Genomic DNA, 22,564 nt, shown 5'->3' on the forward strand with positions numbered 1-22,564 from the left:
AGAAGAAAAGATTTTGCGTACACACACTCACATGAGCAGAGACAATGAGTTAAGACATACTGCTATTACTGCATACCCAGTTAAATAAAGGCATAGCCATAGGAAAGAGAAAAGAAATTGAATTACTAGTCGCTGAAGAAGAGTTTCAGAAGACAATTTAATTTTCTCACTATTAGGCTCTGCAGTGTCTCATAGATGAACTGGAGAGAGAAAGTGGGAATTAAAGTTCTGAGATGAAATCCTGGCCCTACAGAGTCAATAGAAAAACTCCAACTGATTTCAAATGGGCACAGAAATTCACACTCTTTCAAGGAACTATTTATTTATTTTTCAACTAGTTTGTGAATAGAAAAATCCAGTTAATATAATGATTGGTTTTGTTAACAAAAACAAGGATGGTTGTACACATTGTTTAGACTCGCTGTAGCTTTTCTAGCCTTTTAGGGTTTATTAATTTCCTTCAATATATTCCCTTTTTAGATATATTTTACATAGTTCTTGGTATAAAACATCCAGAACCCATCTGAGTGTTCATACTAAAGGTTTGTGTTTCAGAGTAGCATTATATCATATCATGACAATGCATCATTACACAAATGAATCATTAGAGTGACAAATCTTTAGAAGATATTAAATTGTTGTATTACTGCCAATCATCAAAGCAATGTGGTGAGATGCCATGAAAGCACTAAGTAACATTAATGCCAGCATAAACCTGTCAATTACCATATAGCATTTTTAGACTAAACAACATTGTGGTGTTCCTTTAACATGAATATGTAATCCTCAAATATCATCTTATTGGGAAGAAAGCCCTTTTTTCTTTGGCTTTGTGTTCAATAAATATATAGAGAAAATTACTCTTAGGAACCATTTATATTTTTCCACATGCACAACCTTTCTATTTGCTTCAGCTTATTAATGGTTAGTTTTGAGTCACCAGGGTACAGATTGGTTTTAAAGATGTCAAGTGAGAAACTTCCCCCACACTTTCTGAAATTACAATATCTTTTAATCACTGAGCACAGCTATCTGTAATTCTAATCTATATATCTGAACCCCATAAAGTTACCATATGTTGAAGTACCTTTGCATTTTCCTTTTACACTCATTGCAATAAAAAACACATGAATGTCTCATATGCTAAAATGCATTAGTGTACTGCCTTTGCTGCTTTAGAAGTAGAATCTGGATGTAAAGGACAACTAATACTTAGAGGCTATGTCTACACTACAGCTGTTTTTGCGCAAAAACCCACAGAGCGTCCACACCTCAAGCACATAAAATGGCAGAACAGAGGGCTTTTTGCGGTGTAGGTATACCTCTTTCTATGAGACATAACTCCTTTCTGCACAAGAGTTCTTGTGCAAAAAGGTGCATGTGGATGCTCCTTTCTGCACAAGAGTTCTTGCGCAAAAATAGCCTATCAGAAAAAAACACAGGTGCTCTTATGGCCATTCCGTGAGGCTATGTCTACACTGCATGCTTCTTACGCAAGAAGCTTTTTGCAGAAGAGATCTTCCATAAAAACTTCTTGAGCAAGAGCACATCCACACTACAAAAGTGCATTGCAAAAGCGATGAGCTTTTGCACAAGAGAGTGTCCAGACTGCATGGACTCTCTCTTTAAAGAAAGCTCTGGTTGCTATTCACCAGAGCAACTGTGCTTTTTTTGATTGGCTCTTTTTGCACAAAAACCCTGTTGCCTGTCCACACACACCTTTTTGTACCAGAACTCTGCAGACGTAGCCTGAATGGCAATCAGAACTTTCTTGTGCAAGAGTGACCATGCCATGTATACTCTCGTGCACAAAAGCATATCGCTTTTGCCATGCCGTTTTTGAGGTGTGCATGCACTTTTGTGGAAGAAGTTTTTGTGGAAGATCTCTTCTGCAAAAAGCTTCTTGCACAAAAACTCTACAGTGTAGACAAAGCCAAAGTGATCAGTTGTTACCTTTTGGAAGGAAAAAAACCTTTTAAGCCTAAAGATTTGATGGATATCATGTGTGCCAGATGAAGTCATTTGATTCTGGGGTATCTGATTCTGGAAATCTTTGTACTGAATAGGAGAGATTGGTATATCAGCAGTACAGAGACAAATACCAGTGTTCAATCAACAGATTACATGGGAGAGTTGCATGTTTTTGACTAATTGTAAACTGTAAACTTCAGGGTCAAATATTAACATTTATACTTTTCAGTTTGAAGAAGTAAAGACTTTATACAACAACTGCAGTATAATTAGAGCTAACTTGAACATAGTTCAGAGTTCTTATGTGAGGATTTACAGATGCTTAGCAGGGGGCTAATTATCTGTGACTGATGCTAATACATTTTTTTTTCATTTCAGTTGGTTAACCCTTTGTTAACATGTGTATTTGTATCTCATTTTGGGCCTGTATGATTTTATATCTTGCATTCCTTTATGTTCGAACATTTAAATCATGCAACTCTGATTTTGGCTACAGAATCTAGTTACCTTTTCTTCTTTTGGGTAGCTTTTGGTATATAAAAGGGATATTCTCCTTCATCCTGGCTATTGTCTTCATAGACTACATACAAAAATCTTGAAAGAGAAAACTGGAAGAATCAATGGGTTTATTGAAGTCAGATATTAATATTGTGGATTAAGTAAAGCAAGAGGGCTGTGTCGAGACTGGCCAGTTTTTCCGGAAAATCAGCCGCTTTTCCAGAAAAACTTGCCAGCTGTCTACACTGGCTGCTGAATTTCTTCAAAAGCACTGACTTCCTACTGTAAGAAATCAGTGCTTCTTGCAGAAATACTATTCTGCTCCCGTTCAGGCAAAATTCCGTTTTGCGCAAAAGGGCCAGTGTAGACAGCTCAGATTTGTTTTCCACAAAAAAGCTTTTTTGCGGAAAAGCACGTCTAGATTGGCACGGACGCTTTTCCGCAAAAAGTGCTTTTGCAGAAAAGTGTCTGGGCCAATCTAGACGCTCTGTTCCGAAAATGCTTTTAATGGAAAACTTTTCCGTTAAAAGCATTTCCGGAAAATCATGCCAATCTAGACACAGCCGAGATGTTACTGCATTCTAAAGTTGAGGTTATGTTTACCAACAGAGAATACACAAGCACTTAACTATAATTTCAATAACCCTTTGTGCACAAAACTAGCCTTGTCCCTTTTATGAGAATTAAAGTCCCTCCATGGTGTATTAGTACACTCTCCTTCTCTATTCAGATATTCAACACTCAAAATGAAAGGGGTTGGAGTGTTTAGTTGGCTATATTATAATTTCTAGTTCCTGTTACTAGGGTGGCAAAGGTAAAAAAAAAATAGTAAAACAGAGCATCTAATTGTATTTTGAAGATTATGTACCTCTTTATCTCTACTCTCCAGTACAGGCACTGCTTTCTAGAAAACCACATTGCTCAGAACTGGACATATCAAGAAGACACACAAATAAATGGAAAACTATTTGTAGCTTGTATTTGGTTTGTGTTTGGTTATAAACTAGAAATTTCACACTATTTCACAAAACACACTACTACTCGGGTGATAATTAATCCATCTTTGAGGAAGCAAAAGTTTTAAAATTCTAATTTTCATGTGATTTTTATGCAAAGGTAATGATTTCATCCACTTTTGCTGAAAAGGAACACTACCATTGGAAATAATACATTAAATATTCTTATACGTGCTTTTCTAAAAAAAAGATCACCAGTTTCGTATAGATTACCTCAGATTACCCACATGTTACTAAGACTATCTTTGTGTTCTTACTACATAGCAGACCAAAGTATTTGAATATCTTAGCCTAAATCTCCATCACTAGTCACATAACTTAACAAGTAAAATTGGGTTTCAAAATTTACAGATAATGGATATATTTCCAGAATTACTGCTAATTGTACCTAAAAGGATACTAAAAATTTTGCACAGTTCTCATAATGATGACATTTTATGAGATCTTTTAATTGGCAGCCCATTAACCACAGAGAGTTTAATATCAGTTGACTCCAAGGCTACGTCTACACTAACATGATTTTGCACAAATACTTTTAACGCAAGAGTTTTTGCGTTAAAGTATTTGCGCAAGAGAGCATCTACACTGGCATGTGCCTTTGCACAAGAGATGTGCTTTTGCGCAAAAGCATCCATGCCAGTGTAGACGCTCTCTTGCGCGAGAATGCTCTGATGGACATTTTAGCCATCGGGCTTTCTTGAGCAAGAAATTAATGTTGCTCATCTACACTGGCCTCTTCTGCAAGAATAGTTGCACAAAAGGGCTTATCCCTGACTGGGAGCATCAGAGTATTTGCACAAGAAGCACTGATTTCCTACATTAGAACATCAGTGTTCTTGCGCAAGTACTCGCGGCCAGTGTAGACAAGTGGCAAGATTTTGCGCAAAAGCAAGTGCTTTTGCGCAAAATCTTGCCAATGTAGACACAGCCCAAATGTAAAGGATTATCTGATACTGAAAGTGATTTCCTGTACCAAATTCTTGCTTTCCTTTATTCTGCAGTGGACTTCATCTTTAGCCTAATAAAGTCCGTCAAATAATATTTTTTAAAAGCTGAAATCAAAGGACATTTCCTCTTTCTAATATAGATGACATTTTGAAGGTTCAGTAGTATACATTTTCTTTCCTTAATCTAAAAATAAAGAAAAGGTTGAAAGTAACCACTAGAAGCTAACAACTGCATTGCTACCTTTAAATTGATAAATAAAACTATGTATAAGAAGAAGTTTACTTTCTTTACTAGCTTCATATCTCCTCTTGCCTCTTGAGTGGGTGGAAAACTGCTACAGATGTGTTTCATGTTAATGAGCCATTGATGTAGTGATTTGTGCTCAATTTACAGATTATTACATTTGACTTCAGAAGAGCAATTTTACAATAAGACAGACTACAGCAGAAAACCTTTGGAATGTAGGAAACTCCAGTTACTACAGTTGCCTCAGTATATCTCCTCATCACACAAGGTATTGTAACCAGATCTAATGTGTCCTTTGTTCTCTATACTAGCTTCCTATAGGGTATGTCTACACTAGCCCCCTAGTTCGATCTAGGGAGGCTAATAAGGGTGACCGAAATTGCAAATGAAGCACGGGATTTAAATGTCCCGCGCTTCATTAGCATGTTCCTGGCCCGTCACCATTTTAGAAATTGACTAGCCCGAAGTAACTTTTCCGCATCTACATGCATCAGTAAAACGGGATTCCGAATTAAAGCCCTAAATTGAATTAGCTGTTATTCCTCCTGGAATGAGGTTTAACACATTCTACCAGACGGTAGGAAAGAGTCTTCCAGCACTTCTGCAGAGGTTGGGACAACCTAAAGTCCTGTCTTGCTGAATCAAAATGAAGGATCTGAATCTATTTAAACTCAGTTTTTTTATACCAGAAGTCTTGCTTTGTCTCCCAGGCTCTTAAAGACATCTGCCCAAGGATCCAGGATTCCTAGTCCATTTGTTGTTCTGCCCTCTCTGAGAGCCTGGGCTCCCTAAATCATTTGTTCTGCCCTGCCTGAGAGTCAGAGCTACTTGGATTGCTTTGCTGCTCTGCCCTACCCAGTTGTAGGGACCCCAGGCTAATTCACTAATTCCCAGATTCACTAAATCCCTGATAGTTGGTGGTGTCCCCATGACATAATGAGGCAAAAGTGACCTCCCACTGAACCAGAGGAAGAGGGATGACCATTATGCCATCTACAGGGGATTTGCATTCACCATTAACCCCAGGATTCACCCGGAAACTCACATAGCAAGCAAGAAACACACAAATACACATCATCATTTGTATGGATGCAAATGTGAGCTATAAATGTTCATGTTATCTGAATATAAGGGCTTTTTGAGATGTTCATGTTTTAAATATAAAGAACAATGTAGTACTCAAAGGTGCTGCATGTGGTCATATCATTTCAAAATAATTGATGTCTTATTGCGACTTCTGTAAACCTCATTCTACAAAGAATAACACCTATTTCGAAATAGCTATTTAGAAATAAGGCGCGTGTAGATGCTCCGCTTCTGCTATTTTGAAATAGCCCCTCACCAGAACCATTGTAAGTTATTCCTCCTCAGGCTTAGGTAATGTACATCTACATTAGGGAAGCCTGCTTCGGACTAATTTTGAGGCTTCCCTGCAGTGTAGACATGCTATTTTGAAATAACTATTCCAGAATAGTTTATTCCGAAATAACCGTGCAGTGTAGATGTAGTCTTAGAAAGGAACACAGTCCCTATAAAACACGAATAGGATAAATATTTAAAGTACAGATCAGGCTTTTCTTTTCTATTCATTTCTAATGTGTGCACCACAGTATCATGTAGGTTTCATGCACCTACATTTGTTGTGTCTAACTGTCTACATGAAGGTCTAAACTCTTAGTTTCCCCATTCTAATAACTTTCACAAAAGGGTCATATAAGTTGTCATTTTCCAAGAAGCCATCACTTGACTATGCAGGTCCAGCATCTTGAAGCAGATTTTAAAATGAACATGGAGGCATTTACATGCTTAGGATGCTAGCATGATGTGCTCCCTTCAAGCTTGCCTATTTATGAAGCAGGCTGTTGTATGATGAATCAGATGGCCTATTTGTTCATGACCCAAGGAAAATATACTGTACTAGTTCAGCCTGCACGTAATGAAAAGCATGGATCATTGTAGCTAAAAGGTGATAGAACAATATCTTGATGATGGTGAGAGCTCAAGAGATGAGAAATATCCAAAAAAGGCCACAACTCTACTGAACTGAATTTAGCAAAAAGACTTGTAAGGGCAATAGGCCCTAGAGTAACGCCAGTATGACAGTGGATGGTAGTGGCCTCTTCCCTCCACCTTCATAAAAACAAATTAATGCATTTGAGATTTCCCGGGGTTTCAACAATAGCCCCTGAGTACAGCACTAATGCCATAGACAATTGCCCACAGATGAAAAATGATGGTATAAGAGAGGCGTGTCGTTGCCAGTGCTTATCACTAAACTGTTTTCCATTTTTTTTCTAAGCAAATGAAATAAACTAGTTTGTGCGATGGAATAATACAGTAAAAGAAATCCATATCCATCTGGGATGATTGCAGTTGGCATAAGGTCTCACATCCTAGCTACTCAGAACTTAACAGCTATAGTAATCTGGAACTCGGATCCTCCTATTTCTCTAATGCTTGAGCTAAAGGAGTATCTTAGTTAGCACTATATGGGCTATGGTGTTGGCAAAGAATTCTGATTCCATCCAGAAAAAGGCAGTCCACATGCTACTAGCCAGATGATTTATAGGTGAGTCATGGGGAAATTTCATAGGTGGCAGATGCATATCATTCTAAATAATGCTGCTGTGCTATTGGCTGTGTTATTCTTGCCTAACAGTAATGCTTTAAAAAAAAAAAAGCAAGAGAAGTGCCTTGTGATCACTTGGAGCATTAGACAAATGACTGGCAGCTCCAGCCTGATAGTAGTCACAGGCCTCAAGAATTCAGACCCATGAACCGGGAAACAAATAATTGTAAGATTTAAGGTACCTGGGACAAAGCAACTCAAGTAAAAAATACTTGGCAACCGCGATGGGACCATTTCCAAAGTACTTGGAATATCTGTAGTTTGAATTATAAAGGTAGAAAAAGGTTGGTCTACGTCTAGATATTTTACACAGTTGAGATTAGTGTTCACGCTGTAGTGTTATTGACAGCAGCTATCAAATAGTTTAGAAAGTATCAGCTTATTATACAGGAAGACATTTCTTTTTTGAAGATATTGTTTGGGATTGTCATTATATTAATTGATGTTTAGGTACACTAACACCTATTGGTCTGCACGTACACTTGCTCTACCGACTCTTGGGTATATATATTAGGTCTGAGTGTTACAATTGCAAAGTATAGTTAAAAAAATCATTTTTGAGTTAAAGGAAAAGAGGGGAGCACCTTGTGAGTTCATACATCATATAATATAAGTCCTTGGAAATCCAATACTAATTGATTTAGAGTTAAAGTTTAAAAAATCCATTTTCATTTAAAACAATCCAGTGCACATAGTTTTTACTTTTTAAGCAGAATGTTTACTGTTTCAGTATTGTGAAGAAATTGTCATTAAATTTTTGTAAAAAATTATAAACCTTTATTAACTAAATGCCTATGAGACAAAGTATTTTAATATTAGTTAGTGCTAATTGTAAGCCTTCTTGTTATTTTCCCAACAATTATTTTTTAGCTGAAACTAAAAGAAAAAAGCTGACTTTTTTTCCATGAAATTTCAAGATTTTTGTAGTAATATGCTTCAGTGAGATTTTTTTCAGGAAACATTCTCCTTCTGCGTTCAGTGGCTAGCAATGTCTTTTATCCTGTAATTGAATTGAATCTAGTCCTAGCCTCCTTCATCCTAGACAGTGCCATCATTTGAGTGCTCTGAAGATGTATTACACTAATATATCGTCAGAACGACCAGTGTTATGATGATACATTAGTGTAATACATCTTCAGAGATTTAATGCTGTCCAGAAACAATAGGACTAGTATTGGATTCAGTTCAATCATGGTGTGCACACCCACACACATATAAAACAAGGGGGGATGAAGAGAGATTGGAGTTTTTTAATAGGGGAATGGAAGTCACAGCATGAAAGTAGAAAAAAACCTACCTTCAAAGCATCAGACTGACAATATTACTGAACTGCAAATACTTAGTGTATTACAGGCAATAGAGAGTCACCTGGCTTTGAATATTTTGCACCACAAGTGCTTATTACTCTGCTGTTATCACAAACTATATGTAGATGGTTCAAATAGTGGTCCTTGATTGGCTGTTAATGTTGCCCAACACTTTCCATTGTCACACCTTGTTTTCTGTTGCTTATACATTTGACAGACTTTAAGCCTTTGGCCTAAATTTTCTCATAGTCTGTCAATAGCTGATTCATTTTTATTTTAATTTAATTTACTTTTATTTTACTTTAAAATCTTCAGCAGAATTGGTTCATCTGTTTCTCAGAATATCTTTTTCCCCTAATGTTAAAATTTTTTCAACCATTTCTTTCTCTTCACTGCCTCCATATTTTGGGATAGGGACTTGACATTTGGCAAGGGGATCATCCTTGGTGATCAGGGATGTGCCTTTGGTTCTTTCTATGAAAATCTGTCACACTTTGAGCAAATTATGAGTATCTGGAAAATCTGTTTGTACATGCTCAGCATGCTTGTTTGGCAGCTAAAGTCTCTGAAGATTTCATCTGCACCGAGAATGTGCCATTAACACTGTGTGTGATTGGATTTCCCTCATAGAAACTGAGCAAGATCACTTTATAAGAGAAGACTCAAAAGAGATTGGCTTTTTTAGCATAACCAAAAGAAAGCTGCGGCTATATGACTGCTCTCTGTAAATACATCAGGGCTGTGTCTAAACTGGCAAGTTTTTCCGCAAAATCATGTGATTTTGTGGAAAAACTTGCCAGCTGTCTACACTGGCCGCTTGAATTTCTGCAAAAGCACTGACGATATCATGTAAGATTGTCAGTGATTTTGCGGAAATACTATGCTGCTCCCGTTCGGGCAAAAATCTTTTTCTGAAAAACTTTTGCGCAAAAGGGCCAGTGTAGACAGCAGAGATTTGTTTTCTGCAAAAAAGCCCCGATCATGAAAATGGTGATCGGAGCTTTTTTGCGGAAAAGCACGTCTAGATTGGCCACGGATGCTTTTCCACAAAAAGTGCTTTTGCGGAAAAGCGTCCTGCCAATCTAGACGCGCTTTTCTGAACATGCTTTTAATGGAAAACTTTTCCGTTAAAAGCATTTCTGGAAAATCATGCCAGTGTAGACGTAGCCCAGAGGTATAAATACCAGGAAGTGAGTGGAGTTATTCAAGTTAAGCCTCAGTGTGGACACAAAACAGATGGCTATAAACTAATTTCAGTTTTGAAATTAGATGACAGTTTCTAACCATCAGCAGAGTGACTTTCTGGAATAGCCTTTCAAGGAGAGCAGTGGGGGCAAAAACCCTAAGTGGCTTCAAGACTGAGCTTGATAAGTTTATGGATGGGATGGTATGATGGGACTGTGGCTCATTGGCAATTGCCAGTCAGAAAAATCCTCAACTTCTGAAGATAGGACACTAGATGAGGAGCGCTTTAAGCTACTACAGAGAATCTGCCTCTCTCAGGTATCTGCCTAGTGGGCCTTACCCACATGCTCAAGGTCTAACTGATCACCATATTGGTGTCAAGAAGGAATTTTCCTCTTGGTTAGATTGGCTGAGGCTCTTGAATTTTTTTTTATCTTCCTCCAAAGCATGGGCATGGTACACTTGCAGGTTTAAGCTAGTAAAAATAGGAGATTTTGTGTAACTTAAAGTCTCTAAACCATGATTTGAGGAGTTCTGTAAATCCGCTGCAGGTTAAGAAAGAGTCTATTTCAAGTGTGGGTGAGGTTGTGAGGCTTGCAAAGTTCAGAAGACTAGATCAGTAACTCTCAGTTTTTCTAGACTACTGTACTTCTTTTCAGGAGTCTCATTTGTTTTATTGTACCTCCAAGTTTCACCTCACTTAAAAATACTTGCTTACTAGTACACTGATATATGCAGATTATACTTACATGGCAGTGTGTGGTATACAAAGCAGTATCAATAAGGCACTATGAAATTTCAGTTTGTACTGACTTCACTGGTGCTTTTTATGTAGCTTGTATAGCTTTTTGTAAAATTAGGAAGATATCTAGATGAGCTGATGTGCCCCCTGGAAGAGATCTGTGTACACCAGATGGTACACATACCTCTGTTTGAGAGCCACTGGATTATATGATCGTGATGGTCCCGTCCAACCTTAGAGTCTATGAAGATAGACAGGAACTGCTATGTTGCCAGGCTTTGGGGTGGGAGCAGGGATACTGTCTTTCTCTCAATGATCATTCCTGCTAGCCTCCAGGCAGCAAGGAGAGAGATGAAGCAGCCTGACTTGAGTGCAGAAAGGCAAGGAACATAAGAATGGCCATACTGAGTCAGACCAAAGGTTCATCCAGCCCAGTACCCCATCTGCCGACAGTGGCCAGTACCAAGTGTCCCAAAGGGAGTGAATCGAACAGGTAATGACCAAGTGATCTCTCTCCTGCCATCCATCTCCACCCTCTGACAAATAGAGGCTAGGGACACCATTCCTTACCCATACAGGTAAGCAGAGCTGAACTGGAATTGGGGAAGAAAGACTGTAACAAGGGGCCAGGTGGTGCTATTGAAACTGTGAGAAAGAACTGGGGAACAGGACAATGTCACAGGGAGATTGGGTGACTGGGATGAGGATCCTGAGATTAGGAGCAGAAAGAAGGGGGACTGGGACTGAGACAATCCTCTTGTTACCTTCTCTGTCCCTGCACCCCAAAAGAGTGAGAAAGAGAAGTATATCTGAAAGTCTCATGCATCTGTAAAAGAAACAGCTGCCAGAGCAATTTGTTAGAAGAAGAGGCAGAACTATTGGTAATTTCCTCATTTTGCTCACTTGAGGGATGAACCAAATTGAGGGGATGGGTCATGGCAGGCCCTTTGCAAAATTACTGCCTCGTGGTATTTGGCTGGGAGTCCCCTTTCCAAGTATCTGTAAGCGTACAAATGCTGTTAGTAAGATTTGCAGTGCTTGCTTTGCAAATATGGTAATATAACAAGTATGGAGTGTGCACACGTGTTTAAAATTAGCATTATGTTTCAGATAGATTTTAATTCTTTAGGAGTCTGATTTCATTCTTAACCTATGGATGCTGCACTTTGCTCTTAAATGTCAGAACAAAATAAATAATACCTGCAATTTATTCAAATGACATTTCAACAACAGGAGAATTTCAGATTACAAATTACAGTTCCACATTTCTTTTGGTGTTACATTTGGCGTGTAGATTTTGTGGATTTCCATAATGGGTTTGTATAATGAATATTGATATAATGAATGCATTTACATAATGACTAAGTTTAACATTCACTATACAGATTACAGGCCAATAATTTATGTTCTAAGTTAAAATCATCTTTAAATATATTTGATTTTCATTCATATTAAAGTTTCAGTTTATCTCTTGCTCAAAAAATTGTATCAGACCTCATCCAAGGAGAGGATGCATTGAAGCAAACCATGATAACTGTTTTGAATTAGACTATATTGAATCACTAGTATACAGAGATTTCAGTATCTTATCTTTTAATAGCAACTTTGACTAACAATTTCAGAATCTTCAGCATATTATTCCTTACTGTTTAGTGCTATATTCTGGCTCTGATGCAGGGCTCACTATTGTCATTGGGAGTTATACAAGAGAACTGATGAAAAATATGAAGGGCAAATGAACCTTAGCTCTAGATAAACTCAATTTGCAGAAATCAGGATGCAAACACTATACAGAAATTTAGTGTTTTGCAGGTACCCTGTACTTTTTTCCATAATAAACAGGCACATCTCTTTCACCATAACAGAAATTTAATTGCTTTTTTGTTCTGTCTGTAACTGTTTCCATCCTAAAACATGTGCTTCAATTCAGTGCAAAAGAAAAGTATTCCCACTGTTTACAAAACACTATCAAACAGAATATAATCTGTGGGGTTTATGGGACTGCTTGTTTCCATATTCAAAAGCTTCAAAGGGTAGTTGAGTTAGTCCGTAAAAGGAAAAACTTAAAAAACAACAAACAGTCTAGTAGCACCTTAAAGACTAACAAAACATGTAGATGGTACTATGAGCTTTTGTGGGTGCAACCCACTTTCATCTGAAGAAATGGGTTTTGCCCATGAAAGCTCATGATACATGTTTTGTTAATCTTTAAGGTGCTACTAGACTATTTGTTGTTGTTGAATTTTTTCCTGTTTCCATATTGTCATTTAGTTATTTCACAGAGATTCTGGGCCTTCCTCTTATCCCAAAGAAAAGAGTCATGACAACACTAAATCAGCTGCAATGCATTCAAGCTCCATTTCAGTTCTCTGCCAAGAGACATTTATCAGTGTTTGATCCCTGTAAGAAGAGCAGTTAAATGTAGATAGAAGCCAAAGTAAATAAGCCATACTATGATTGAGTTTCTTTCATTATTAACCTGGACAATATTCACATAAATGCAAGTTAATGAAGATCAGTTGCTTACTCTACAGTAAGTGGTTTTTGTTGTTTTTTGTGAGATATACTGTCCATACAAATTCCACTCATAGCATGCATATGCCCCAGGTGCCTGGAATTAGATTATTTTGACTAGCAGGGTCTTGACCATCCTCTTGCTTCCCATGCCTAGGATTATAATGGGGACCTGCAGTCAGTTCCATCATTAATTAGAATCCCATAAAAATGGGACTTTGGTAAATGGGGATGAAAGGTGGGTCATGGACTCTGCACAGCACATCTCAAAGAATCATATTTACTGTTGGGTAAGTAACCTTTCTTTCTATGAGTTACCGTCCACACAGATTCTACTGTTGGTGTCCAACAATGAGGTGCCAATCATTTGGACATGGGGATGGGGAGGCCTATTTGAAACTAGCATCTCAGCTGGCTGCTGGAACTGGGAAATAGTGAGTGGTAACTGTATGTCTAGAACTCAATATTTGCTGCCTTACACATTCCTGATGTGAGGATGCCACCCAGACAGGCTGCAGAAACTGCTGGAGTCTTAGTGGAAGGAGCCCTAGTTTGTCAAGGAGCATCTTTTTTAGTTAAATCTTAAGAAGACTTAATACAGTCTGAGACCCACTTGGACAGTCTCTGGGATGATTGCCCCCCTCAGAAAAAGCCAGAAGTTTTAGGTGTGCATCTGAGCACCGTGGTCCTTTGTAAATAAAAATACCAGGCTCTCATGACTTCAGTGGGTGGAGTTTCATGTCAGCTGGGGCAGAATCAGCTTGGGGGGGGGGGGACAAGAGTGAGCAGACTAACTGATGTGATTACCTTGGGAAGAAACCTCAGATGAAGTCTGAAGATTATTCTGTCTTTAGCAAAGAACGTATAAGTGGGGCCACCATGAAGGCCTGGATCTTCCCTATTCTCCTAGTTAATGTAATGGCCACTAGAAAGGCATTTTTTATAGACAGGTGCTAAGCAGAGCAAGTAGTCATAGGGTTACCAGAGAAACCCATCAGTCCAGTCAAAACCAAGCAAGAGGGAAGGAGTTCCCTGATCAGTGAGAAAACATGGGTTAGCCCTTTTAGAAACTTCATCAAAGTTAGATAAGAGAATATCATGTGGCCTTGATGGGGAGAGTGACTAGCAGAGGTCACTGCCATCTGCACCCTTATAGAACTGAGAGATAAACTCAGTTGTTTCAGGGAAAGCAGTTATTCCAGAACTGCAGAAACTAGAGCTATCAATTGTAAGAATTGTTACTAAACTAGCCAGACAGAAAAATGTCTTTAATTTGGCCTTGTATGTCAGTCTGATTAAAGATTCCCTGTGAGCAAATGGACCAGATTCTCCATGATTCTTTGTATTCTCATACATTCTTTGTATATAAACCCTCGTCATTCTTTGTGCATGAACAAAATCTGTTGCATCTATAATAATTCCAGTTTTGGTGCTTCTAGAGACTTTGCACGTAGTTTAAATATAGCGTGTGCCTAACAGGCAGAATGTGTATAATATCTTTACCCTGGCCCTATTAACCCTCAGAGAATTGTTCAGATGTCTAGAAAAAGACTGCTTGTGATTGATAATGTATATTTTATTACAAATGTTTATATTGATCGATGATAATGACCAACTGAGAGAGGTTTTGGCTCTGTTGCCATATTTGTTTTTTACAATAAGACCTATGGACCTGTTGCCATATTTGTTTTTTACAATAAGGTTATAAAGAAGCTTAGTGTTTTTTGAAGGAAGCTGTAGATTTGCCAAGTGGATTTTTCTCATACTCAGCCAGTCATCAAGTTAGGGTACACCTGTATTCCTTGTATCCTTAGCTACTCAGGTGTGACTGCCAGAACTTTGGCAAAGATTTATGGGGCTAATATGTAGGACTCTATACTGACAGTGACATTTGCCAGCTAAGAATCTCAGGTACTATTAATTTGGAATAATAAAATGTGTAAGTGTGTGTTTTGTAAGCTGAAAGCATGAATCAATAAAGGAAAGAATTATGGAGATTAGGGTAACCATCTGGAATTTGAAACAATGGATGAAGGCCTTGAGATATCTACAGTTAAAGATAGGTATCCAACCCATTTATTTTTGGGAATAGGAAATAGTGAAACAAAATCCTTTTGCTCCTGAAACCTGGGGACACTTTTTCCAGTGAGTCCAGCTGTGCTAGGGAGCCTACCAGATGCTTCAACAATGTCTCATGAAAAGGCTGCCTGAAAAGGGATAGAGAAGGTTGGATGGGCTGCCATATCTTGAAACTGGATGGGAGGATCTTATACTGACTATTGTGAGGACCCACTAGTCTGAGGTTATATTAGTTTGTGTCTCCTAGAACTAGCAAAGCAGTTGCTAGTGGATGGGCTGAAAGGAAAAGGATCCAAAGGTGGTCCAGTCAGTTTTCAAACATACACCTAGAAAAAAGTTCCTCCTAGAAGCTCCAGAATGTGGGGCAGCAAAGATGACAGAAAGGGCTGCCTCTGATGAAATTGCTGCCTCCTGCTTTGACATTTGGAAGACCACTATTATTGATGATAGGGATGTTATGTCTGTCTGTAGAAAGACGCTAGTTTCTGGTGTTTTTTCCTTGGAACTTAGGCATACAGGCTCAAGGATCTCAGAGTTGTCTTAAAGTCTTTGAGCATATGGAGGTGTTAAAGAGCTTGTTACCTTCAATTGGTAGTTGGATCTCTTTAGGGACTCCCATTGTCTGCAATTAAGAAGATCTCTTCACAGCCACTGCAACAGCCATTGTCCTAGCTACAATATCAGCAGCAAGTGCAGCTTGAGATTCCACTTGAGCAGACAGCTGGACTTCAGCTATAAGAGATCTGACTTTCTTATACTGGTGCTTCTGCTTCAGAAACCTTGCTAAGAAAATCTGTCTCACGGAGGAAGTTATATTTAGAGAATAACACCGAATAGCTCATTTCTGTCATCAGGAGGATCACTGAAGAATATATTTTCCTCCTACAGAGATCTGCTTTCTTTGGCTCTTTCAGCTAAAGAGCAGATTTATGCTTACCTTGTTGCCGTGATTTTTTTACTGAGCTGCTTGAATAATCAGGGTACCAGGTATTAATAACAAATATTCAAAACCCTTAGTTGTACTTGGCATCTTCTCTATATCTTCTATCAGGTCTTTTAGAAACTGCTAGAATTGAGCCAGAAGTATTCTAGATCACTTTGGCAGGTTCAAACAGTCCATAACTGACGGGCATAGCTAGACACTAAAAGAAGAAGGTTGCAGAATATCCAGTACTTCTCTTCCATGGTCTCTAGTATGATATCCAGTATGTACACCATTCTTTTTAGCAAGTCCTGAAAGACTTTTGTTTTATCCACAGAAGCTTTGAGGGGGAATGATGGCTACCCTGGTGAGGAAGCTGATATGGTGACAGATATCTGATGCAGTGGATCAGAAGAGCAGTAATTGCCACAGTATTTCTCCTCATCCTGGGGCTCATCTAGTCTATAGGGAATGGTTGAAAGAAGATATGCAAATTCTGCAGAAATGTGCATATCTTCTTCCAATCGGAGCTTTTGAAAGTGAAAGTAATTAAGACGCGGCTTTTTCGGCAACCCCCCCCCCCTGTCGAAAAGCTGCTTAAACCTCCTTTTTTGAGGAAAAGCGTCTTTTCAATGAAGAGGGCGGTTTGCCGAAAAAGCCGTAACTTAATTACTTTCACTTTTGAAAGCTCTGCTTTTGAAAGTGCGATCAGAAGAAGATATGCAAATTCCCACCAAATTTGCATATCTTCTTTAGACCGTTCCACGTAATCTAGATACGCCTTCTGTTAAATGAGAATGAGATGAGGAGGAACTTAAGAAAGTAAGATCTCTGTAATTATTGTGGGGGAAGGAGGGGAGGAATCTGGCTTTGGATGCAGACAAAAATGGCAGATTTCATAGCACATGGTCATCCAGGAAAATCAGTATGACCATGATAAATTAGGGTAGTGAAGACAGGGACATATGGTTTAGTATCAGGTAGGGGTTACCCTATGGGTCTAGTATCTTTAATGGACTCCTCTCTAAAGTCTCAAGACTCACACAGAGCTACCCAAGACAATGAAAAGGCTCATTTTTGAGAGGAACTTCTGTGTTGTGTCTCCTCTTCTGAGGAGATAAAGAAATACACCTCTTCTAGCAGAGAGGCAGTTCTATCCATTTTCCTTTGTTCTGGCATCAGTGCTAGGAATCATTTAGAGATCACTTCTTGCAGGATTTTGATGAGAGGTGAGTCCTGAACTAGTTAGAATGAAAGGCCTCAGGCTGCTGTGGAGTGCTTTGGTGCCACTGAAGACACTTCTCAGACTGGTTTGGGTAAGAATTTGGTCAGAACCAAAGTAGCGGTGGGAGCTGATGCAGTTGTTCTCGGTATGGAGAAACTGCTGGAGCTTCCTCTGCTTAAGGCTTTGACCTCCGCACCTATTATTGCTACTGGATGCAGTGCAGTCCTTATGTGTGTAGAGACCATTGTGCCTGTTTGGTGCAGATTTACAAGAGTGAGAATTCTTACCACCCCTGTCCAATGTCATTTCTGAAATGCCTAATGAAGGGGGCTCATGAGAGATCTTCTGGGAACCTGGGCAGTGTCTTGATTCACCATGGAACTTGATGTTTGGGATGGACCCATTAGCTTGGTTTGATATTACTTGCATTGATTTTTCTAGCAGGAAAAGTCTCCATTTTTCCTTCCTCAATTTCTGGGTCTTTTCAGAGAAGGACTTGCACATCCAGCCATGCTCTGGAGCATATCCTTCTCCCAGGCACAATAGGCATTAAGCATAGCCATTTTCACAGGTATTGCTTTATCATAAGAGGGGCATATTTTAAACCCCAATTTGGTTTAAAATTAATTTGATTGTGACCATTTTGAATTCTTGTGCAGGAAAGATCCTTCCACAAGGTGTTACATGTGGTAGAGGAAGGAGGGGTGAAGCCCCATGTACAGGAAAACCTATCAATATTCTAATTCACAGAGGTTTTCTTTTAATATATGTGAATGGACAAAAAAATCCTATAGAACTGCCAAGTTACTCAGAGGAAGGGACGCAGACACTATAGGGTTCTGTCTCATCTATGAGTTGAATAGAACTGAATGGAAGTTATAGCTGTTTCACCCCTTACGTTCTTGACTACAAGAGTAGTGAGTGGCCAGGCACAGGCACTGTCACAGGGACTCTACTATTCAAAATCATCCCATTTTGCATACATAAGGCACATGCACTTCAACAGTGGAAAATCATTTGAAGAATGTTCTAGCTTTCACTTAGTCCTAAGGGAGATTAAGAGATTTATATGTGGAAATTTGGCCTAACTGTTACAGTGCCCCTATTCTTTTGTGGCTGCAGACGTTGTTCGATGTAGTCTGGAGAACCTGTGCAAAATGGCAAAAAAGGCCATCGTTGACATCAAAAAGACTACTTTAACTATCACAGCATTACTCTTCAATCCATCCTAGGGCAAGTTTTGCTTCCATCTATTTGGCCTGAGCCTTTGATATCTGAAGAAGAAAGAGAAGATCAGTTCATATTGGCTCCTGGTCACTCCATGATGAAGCAAATATTCACAGTGCACCAGCTTATCAAGAAGGCATGAGAATTCAAGTGCTCCGTGCACACTCCATTGGTGGATATAATGGCCATGTTTGGATTTATTGACAGCAAATCACTTTAAGTGATCTTGAAACTCACATTGTCCCTGACAAACTCTGTAGAATGTTCTCTTATATATGATGACTTATCCTGATGACTGTTGCCTTCCCAGTCTCTGACTTCACGCAAGCTCATGGCCCAAATTTTGATCATGAACACAAATGTGTTATAACCAGAGGGAGGTAGCTCTAACTATTATTTACTGATACATATTTTATTATTATTATACTGTACAGACTACATAGTTACAGTTATTATTTTTCAGAACTTTTGTCTCTATTTGACTATTGATAGGTTAGAAAATACATTTCATGAATTATATTCATGAATTACAGAATGCATTCAAGATACACTGCAGTAAGGAGTAATTAGTCGCCTTTTTTATTGACATTTGAGGTTTAGTTAACCTTGCCTGTTTGGATGAATTCTTTTTTTATAAACATCCTTCACTTCTGATTCCTCTTATGTAGGCAAGGTTAACAAAAACTCAAATGGTAATAAAGAAGTTGACCTAGAATGTAAAAATAAAATCTATGTGACAACTTTTAATTAAAACACAACCAAAGCTCTGCTCCTCTTCTGAAAAGATAAACAACTGAGACAATGGGGCTGCACAGGGATTGTATCTACAATAAAAATACCAATTAGAAGCACTTATAAGACATTAGCAAGATGGCAGCAGAGTTCAGCTAATATAATTCATTTTTTTTGAGAACCCTAAAGAGTGTCCCTCTAATCAACTTCATATATAAAGCTACCATTATAAAGTCTGCACAAGGTTTCTGATACTATTTTGACTGACATTTAGCTATCAACCAGCTTTATGATGCAAATGATTTTTTCTGACTTATTAGTGGTTACTTGAAACAGATTTCATTGTCTCTGGTTTGAAGGTCAATAGTAAATTTTTCAGATCTTGTTTTGTAAAGCAAACTATTGCTCAGCCTTACTTTTAGGCAAAGCACACCATGTTCTACCACATATAGTAAATAATTATTTTTAATCTGGTCAATGTAAAAACACATTAATTCATCCATTCTAACCGAAAAGTATCCAAACATCTGACTAAGCAACTAGAAAGAAATGACAAATCATAAAACCTCTCCAGCAACCTTTCAAACCAAATAATTAAGACCAAAGTAAATAAAGGAGAAAATAATATTTTAGTTATTGAACTATCATCAAATCAGTCTTATATTACAGTAATGCAGTATTCAATGATAGCATAGTCACAAACTACCCAGTAGATTTCAGAAAAGTTATCTGAAATCAGTGAAAGAGTACAACAGACTCTTTACGTTTAGAATAAACAAAAGTATCCACATAAAAACATTCCTGATCCAGTACCAATGCTGTGTACCATGTCCATTTGGCAGCAGAGGACAATCCTGCTGGAAATAAAACACAGAGGATTGTCAAAGCCAAAGCTCTGACACGTGGAAGTGAAATTTTCTAAGCTGTCAACAACAGAGAAAGACTGGAACTGAAACCACTGAAGGGTGGAACTCTCTTATACAGCCTCAGGCAATGGAGTACATCATAACTCCTTCAAGCTATGAGAATTCCTCAATGAACACAACTTGAAATAAGGTATTCTTGCAGTGGGAATATACAGAGGCTCCCACAAAATATTTTTGTAATCATACTTAAAACTGTTTGTCAGCCACATAAAATTACTTAATATAAAAAGAATTCTGTGTGTGGAATGAGAATCAGAAAACATATTCAAGAATAGAAAAAATGAATAGAAAAATTTCTTTAGATGTCACGTTTGTTTGCAATTTTTCATGTATTATTTAATTTTAAACCATTTTGATTCTGCTATTATACTGAAAAAGTTATCACAAGGCTCATAGGTGGTGGAATAAAAATTATTAAATCAGCACATAGTCAATTTAATGTTTCTTTTTAGGTATAGGGAACTGCATCTGAAAGATTCCTTTGCTGTTTGATAGATTATTATGGTCACTTGAAATGAGCATAAACCTGCGACCCAGGTATTCTCATCCTGTCTCTAACACTGACTCTCTCTCTTGTGTCCTTAGGCAAGTCACTTAGTCCCAAAATTCCAAAACTGTAATTGAATGTTTGATATTTCAATTTGTGTGTATAACCTTATGCCTAGAGGTCTGAGTTTATCAAGTGCTGAGCACCCACAGTCCTCACTGACTTTAATTGGAGTTTGCAGGTGCTCACCTTCTCTGTACATCTGGTTCAAATGTTCTAAACTGGGCACATAAAATGTGTGTTGTCACTTTTGAAATTTTCACTTTAATCTCTCAATTTCAATTTCCTCATCTAAAAATGAAAATACTGCTACTAATGCAAGTTTGTTTTGAGTATTAATTAGCTGGTATTTATAAATGATTAAAAATTGTATTGGCTCTTATAGAATATATCTCTAATCTATAAAGGCATGAATGGCAATGAGCTTTATGCAGGAAACAGAAAAACTCTGGATTAAAAAAGGTTTTGTGCTTACCTGATGGAGAGATATGTCTCCAAGAAATGGAAGGCTCTGGTTTCCCAGTGGCCAAGCAAGCAAGTGTAACATTGCTTCCTTCATTCACAATAATGTCAGTTGAAATACGAGATATCTTCGGAGAAACTGAAATGGAACATGGAGAAACTTTTTTTAAAAAAATTGCATTACACTGAAAAAAAATACTAATTTCCTTTAGTTCTCAGATGATAGACATCTATCAGGAAATCCAAAGTGTGTGTGTGTGTTCAAATTTTTAGCTACGAAGGTTTCCATGACCTTTTGTAAACAATGTCCTGGTTCAGAATTGCTTAGATGTGCCCACAACTATTCCATCATTTAAACAAAGGTACAACCCATGGATCAGGATGCTCCATACTAAACACTAGTTCAACTGTAATCTGCTCTACTTTATGAAAATTTGGAATAACTCTGCGGTTCTTAATACACTGCCTATGTAGCAAAATTTGGATATGCTCATGTTAATCTATAATAGATATTAAATTAAAATACTGTTGTTCTCTGATTATGCAAAAATAGTACTTCCCTATTGATTCAATTTTCCACATGTGCGTTTTTAAAGTTATATCTCCTTACACTAGTGAGTAAAGTAAGTTTTTATGGCCTTTTTCCCCATTGGTCCTTCAGTACCAATACATTCAAGAGAGACATTGATCGCAGCAACTGGGACTGTGTTTACTCACTGAGAAGTTGCCCGAATGATTCAGCATCTACTATATACTGTGTGCCATTCTTTGCAAAAATTCAACTCTGCATGAGCTAGAGACTGTAAATGTTGAGAATCAGACAGAATGTGTGTCTGGCTATCAAAGACCATAATTTACCATGAAAGAGTTAATCAAATAATAATAAATTATTAGTATTATGATTATATATCTACAGATATAGGGTTTACCATTTCAAATTACAGTACAATTATGGACCATTTAATACTTAAAAAACCTTATGGGGAAAATAAGTAGAATTCCTGATGTAAGCAAGGCCTGAATGAATGCTTCCAGTACAGCCAGCTGGAATGAGAGAGAAACCCTGGGTGTATCTATGTAAATACAGTTTACTCCTACTTTGCTTAGATGTGTAAAATATTCAGCTGAGAGAGTGCTGTTTTGCCCATGGTAATCAATTTGATTGTTGTGGGGTCACAAATTGTTCTAACACTAAATGCAAAAATTGTGAAATATGATCACCAATGCTTGCAATTATTGTGGAAATGCAGAAAAGTCAGACTCTGTTTAACTTAGTTCAAAAGGAGAGAAAAAACATCAGAGTAAAGAAACTTGGATGGACATAGGCTCCACTGCCAGAGCCCTGGGAAGTTAAGTGGAGGGAGGGTAGGATTCTATATCAGCAGTCT

The 22,564-nt window shown here is 38.0% G+C and overlaps 1 protein-coding gene across 2 annotated transcripts in view; it reads right to left on the reverse strand.

Annotated features, from left to right (window-relative positions):
* Positions 1–22,564, reverse strand: part of NEGR1 (neuronal growth regulator 1) — a 692,522-nt gene that overhangs the window by 227,375 nt on the left and 442,583 nt on the right. For both annotated transcript variants that reach the window (XM_006121060.5, XM_006121061.5), the window contains exon 4: positions 21,190–21,315. In XM_006121060.5, the coding sequence (XP_006121122.1) occupies positions 21,190–21,315 (126 nt within the window). The remainder of the gene's footprint in view (positions 1–21,189; positions 21,316–22,564) is intronic.

Source organism: Pelodiscus sinensis, chromosome 9, assembly GCF_052426305.1.
Source record: "Pelodiscus sinensis isolate ZL-2025 chromosome 9, ASM5242630v1, whole genome shotgun sequence".
Classification (NCBI taxonomy): Eukaryota; Metazoa; Chordata; order Testudines; family Trionychidae; genus Pelodiscus; species Pelodiscus sinensis.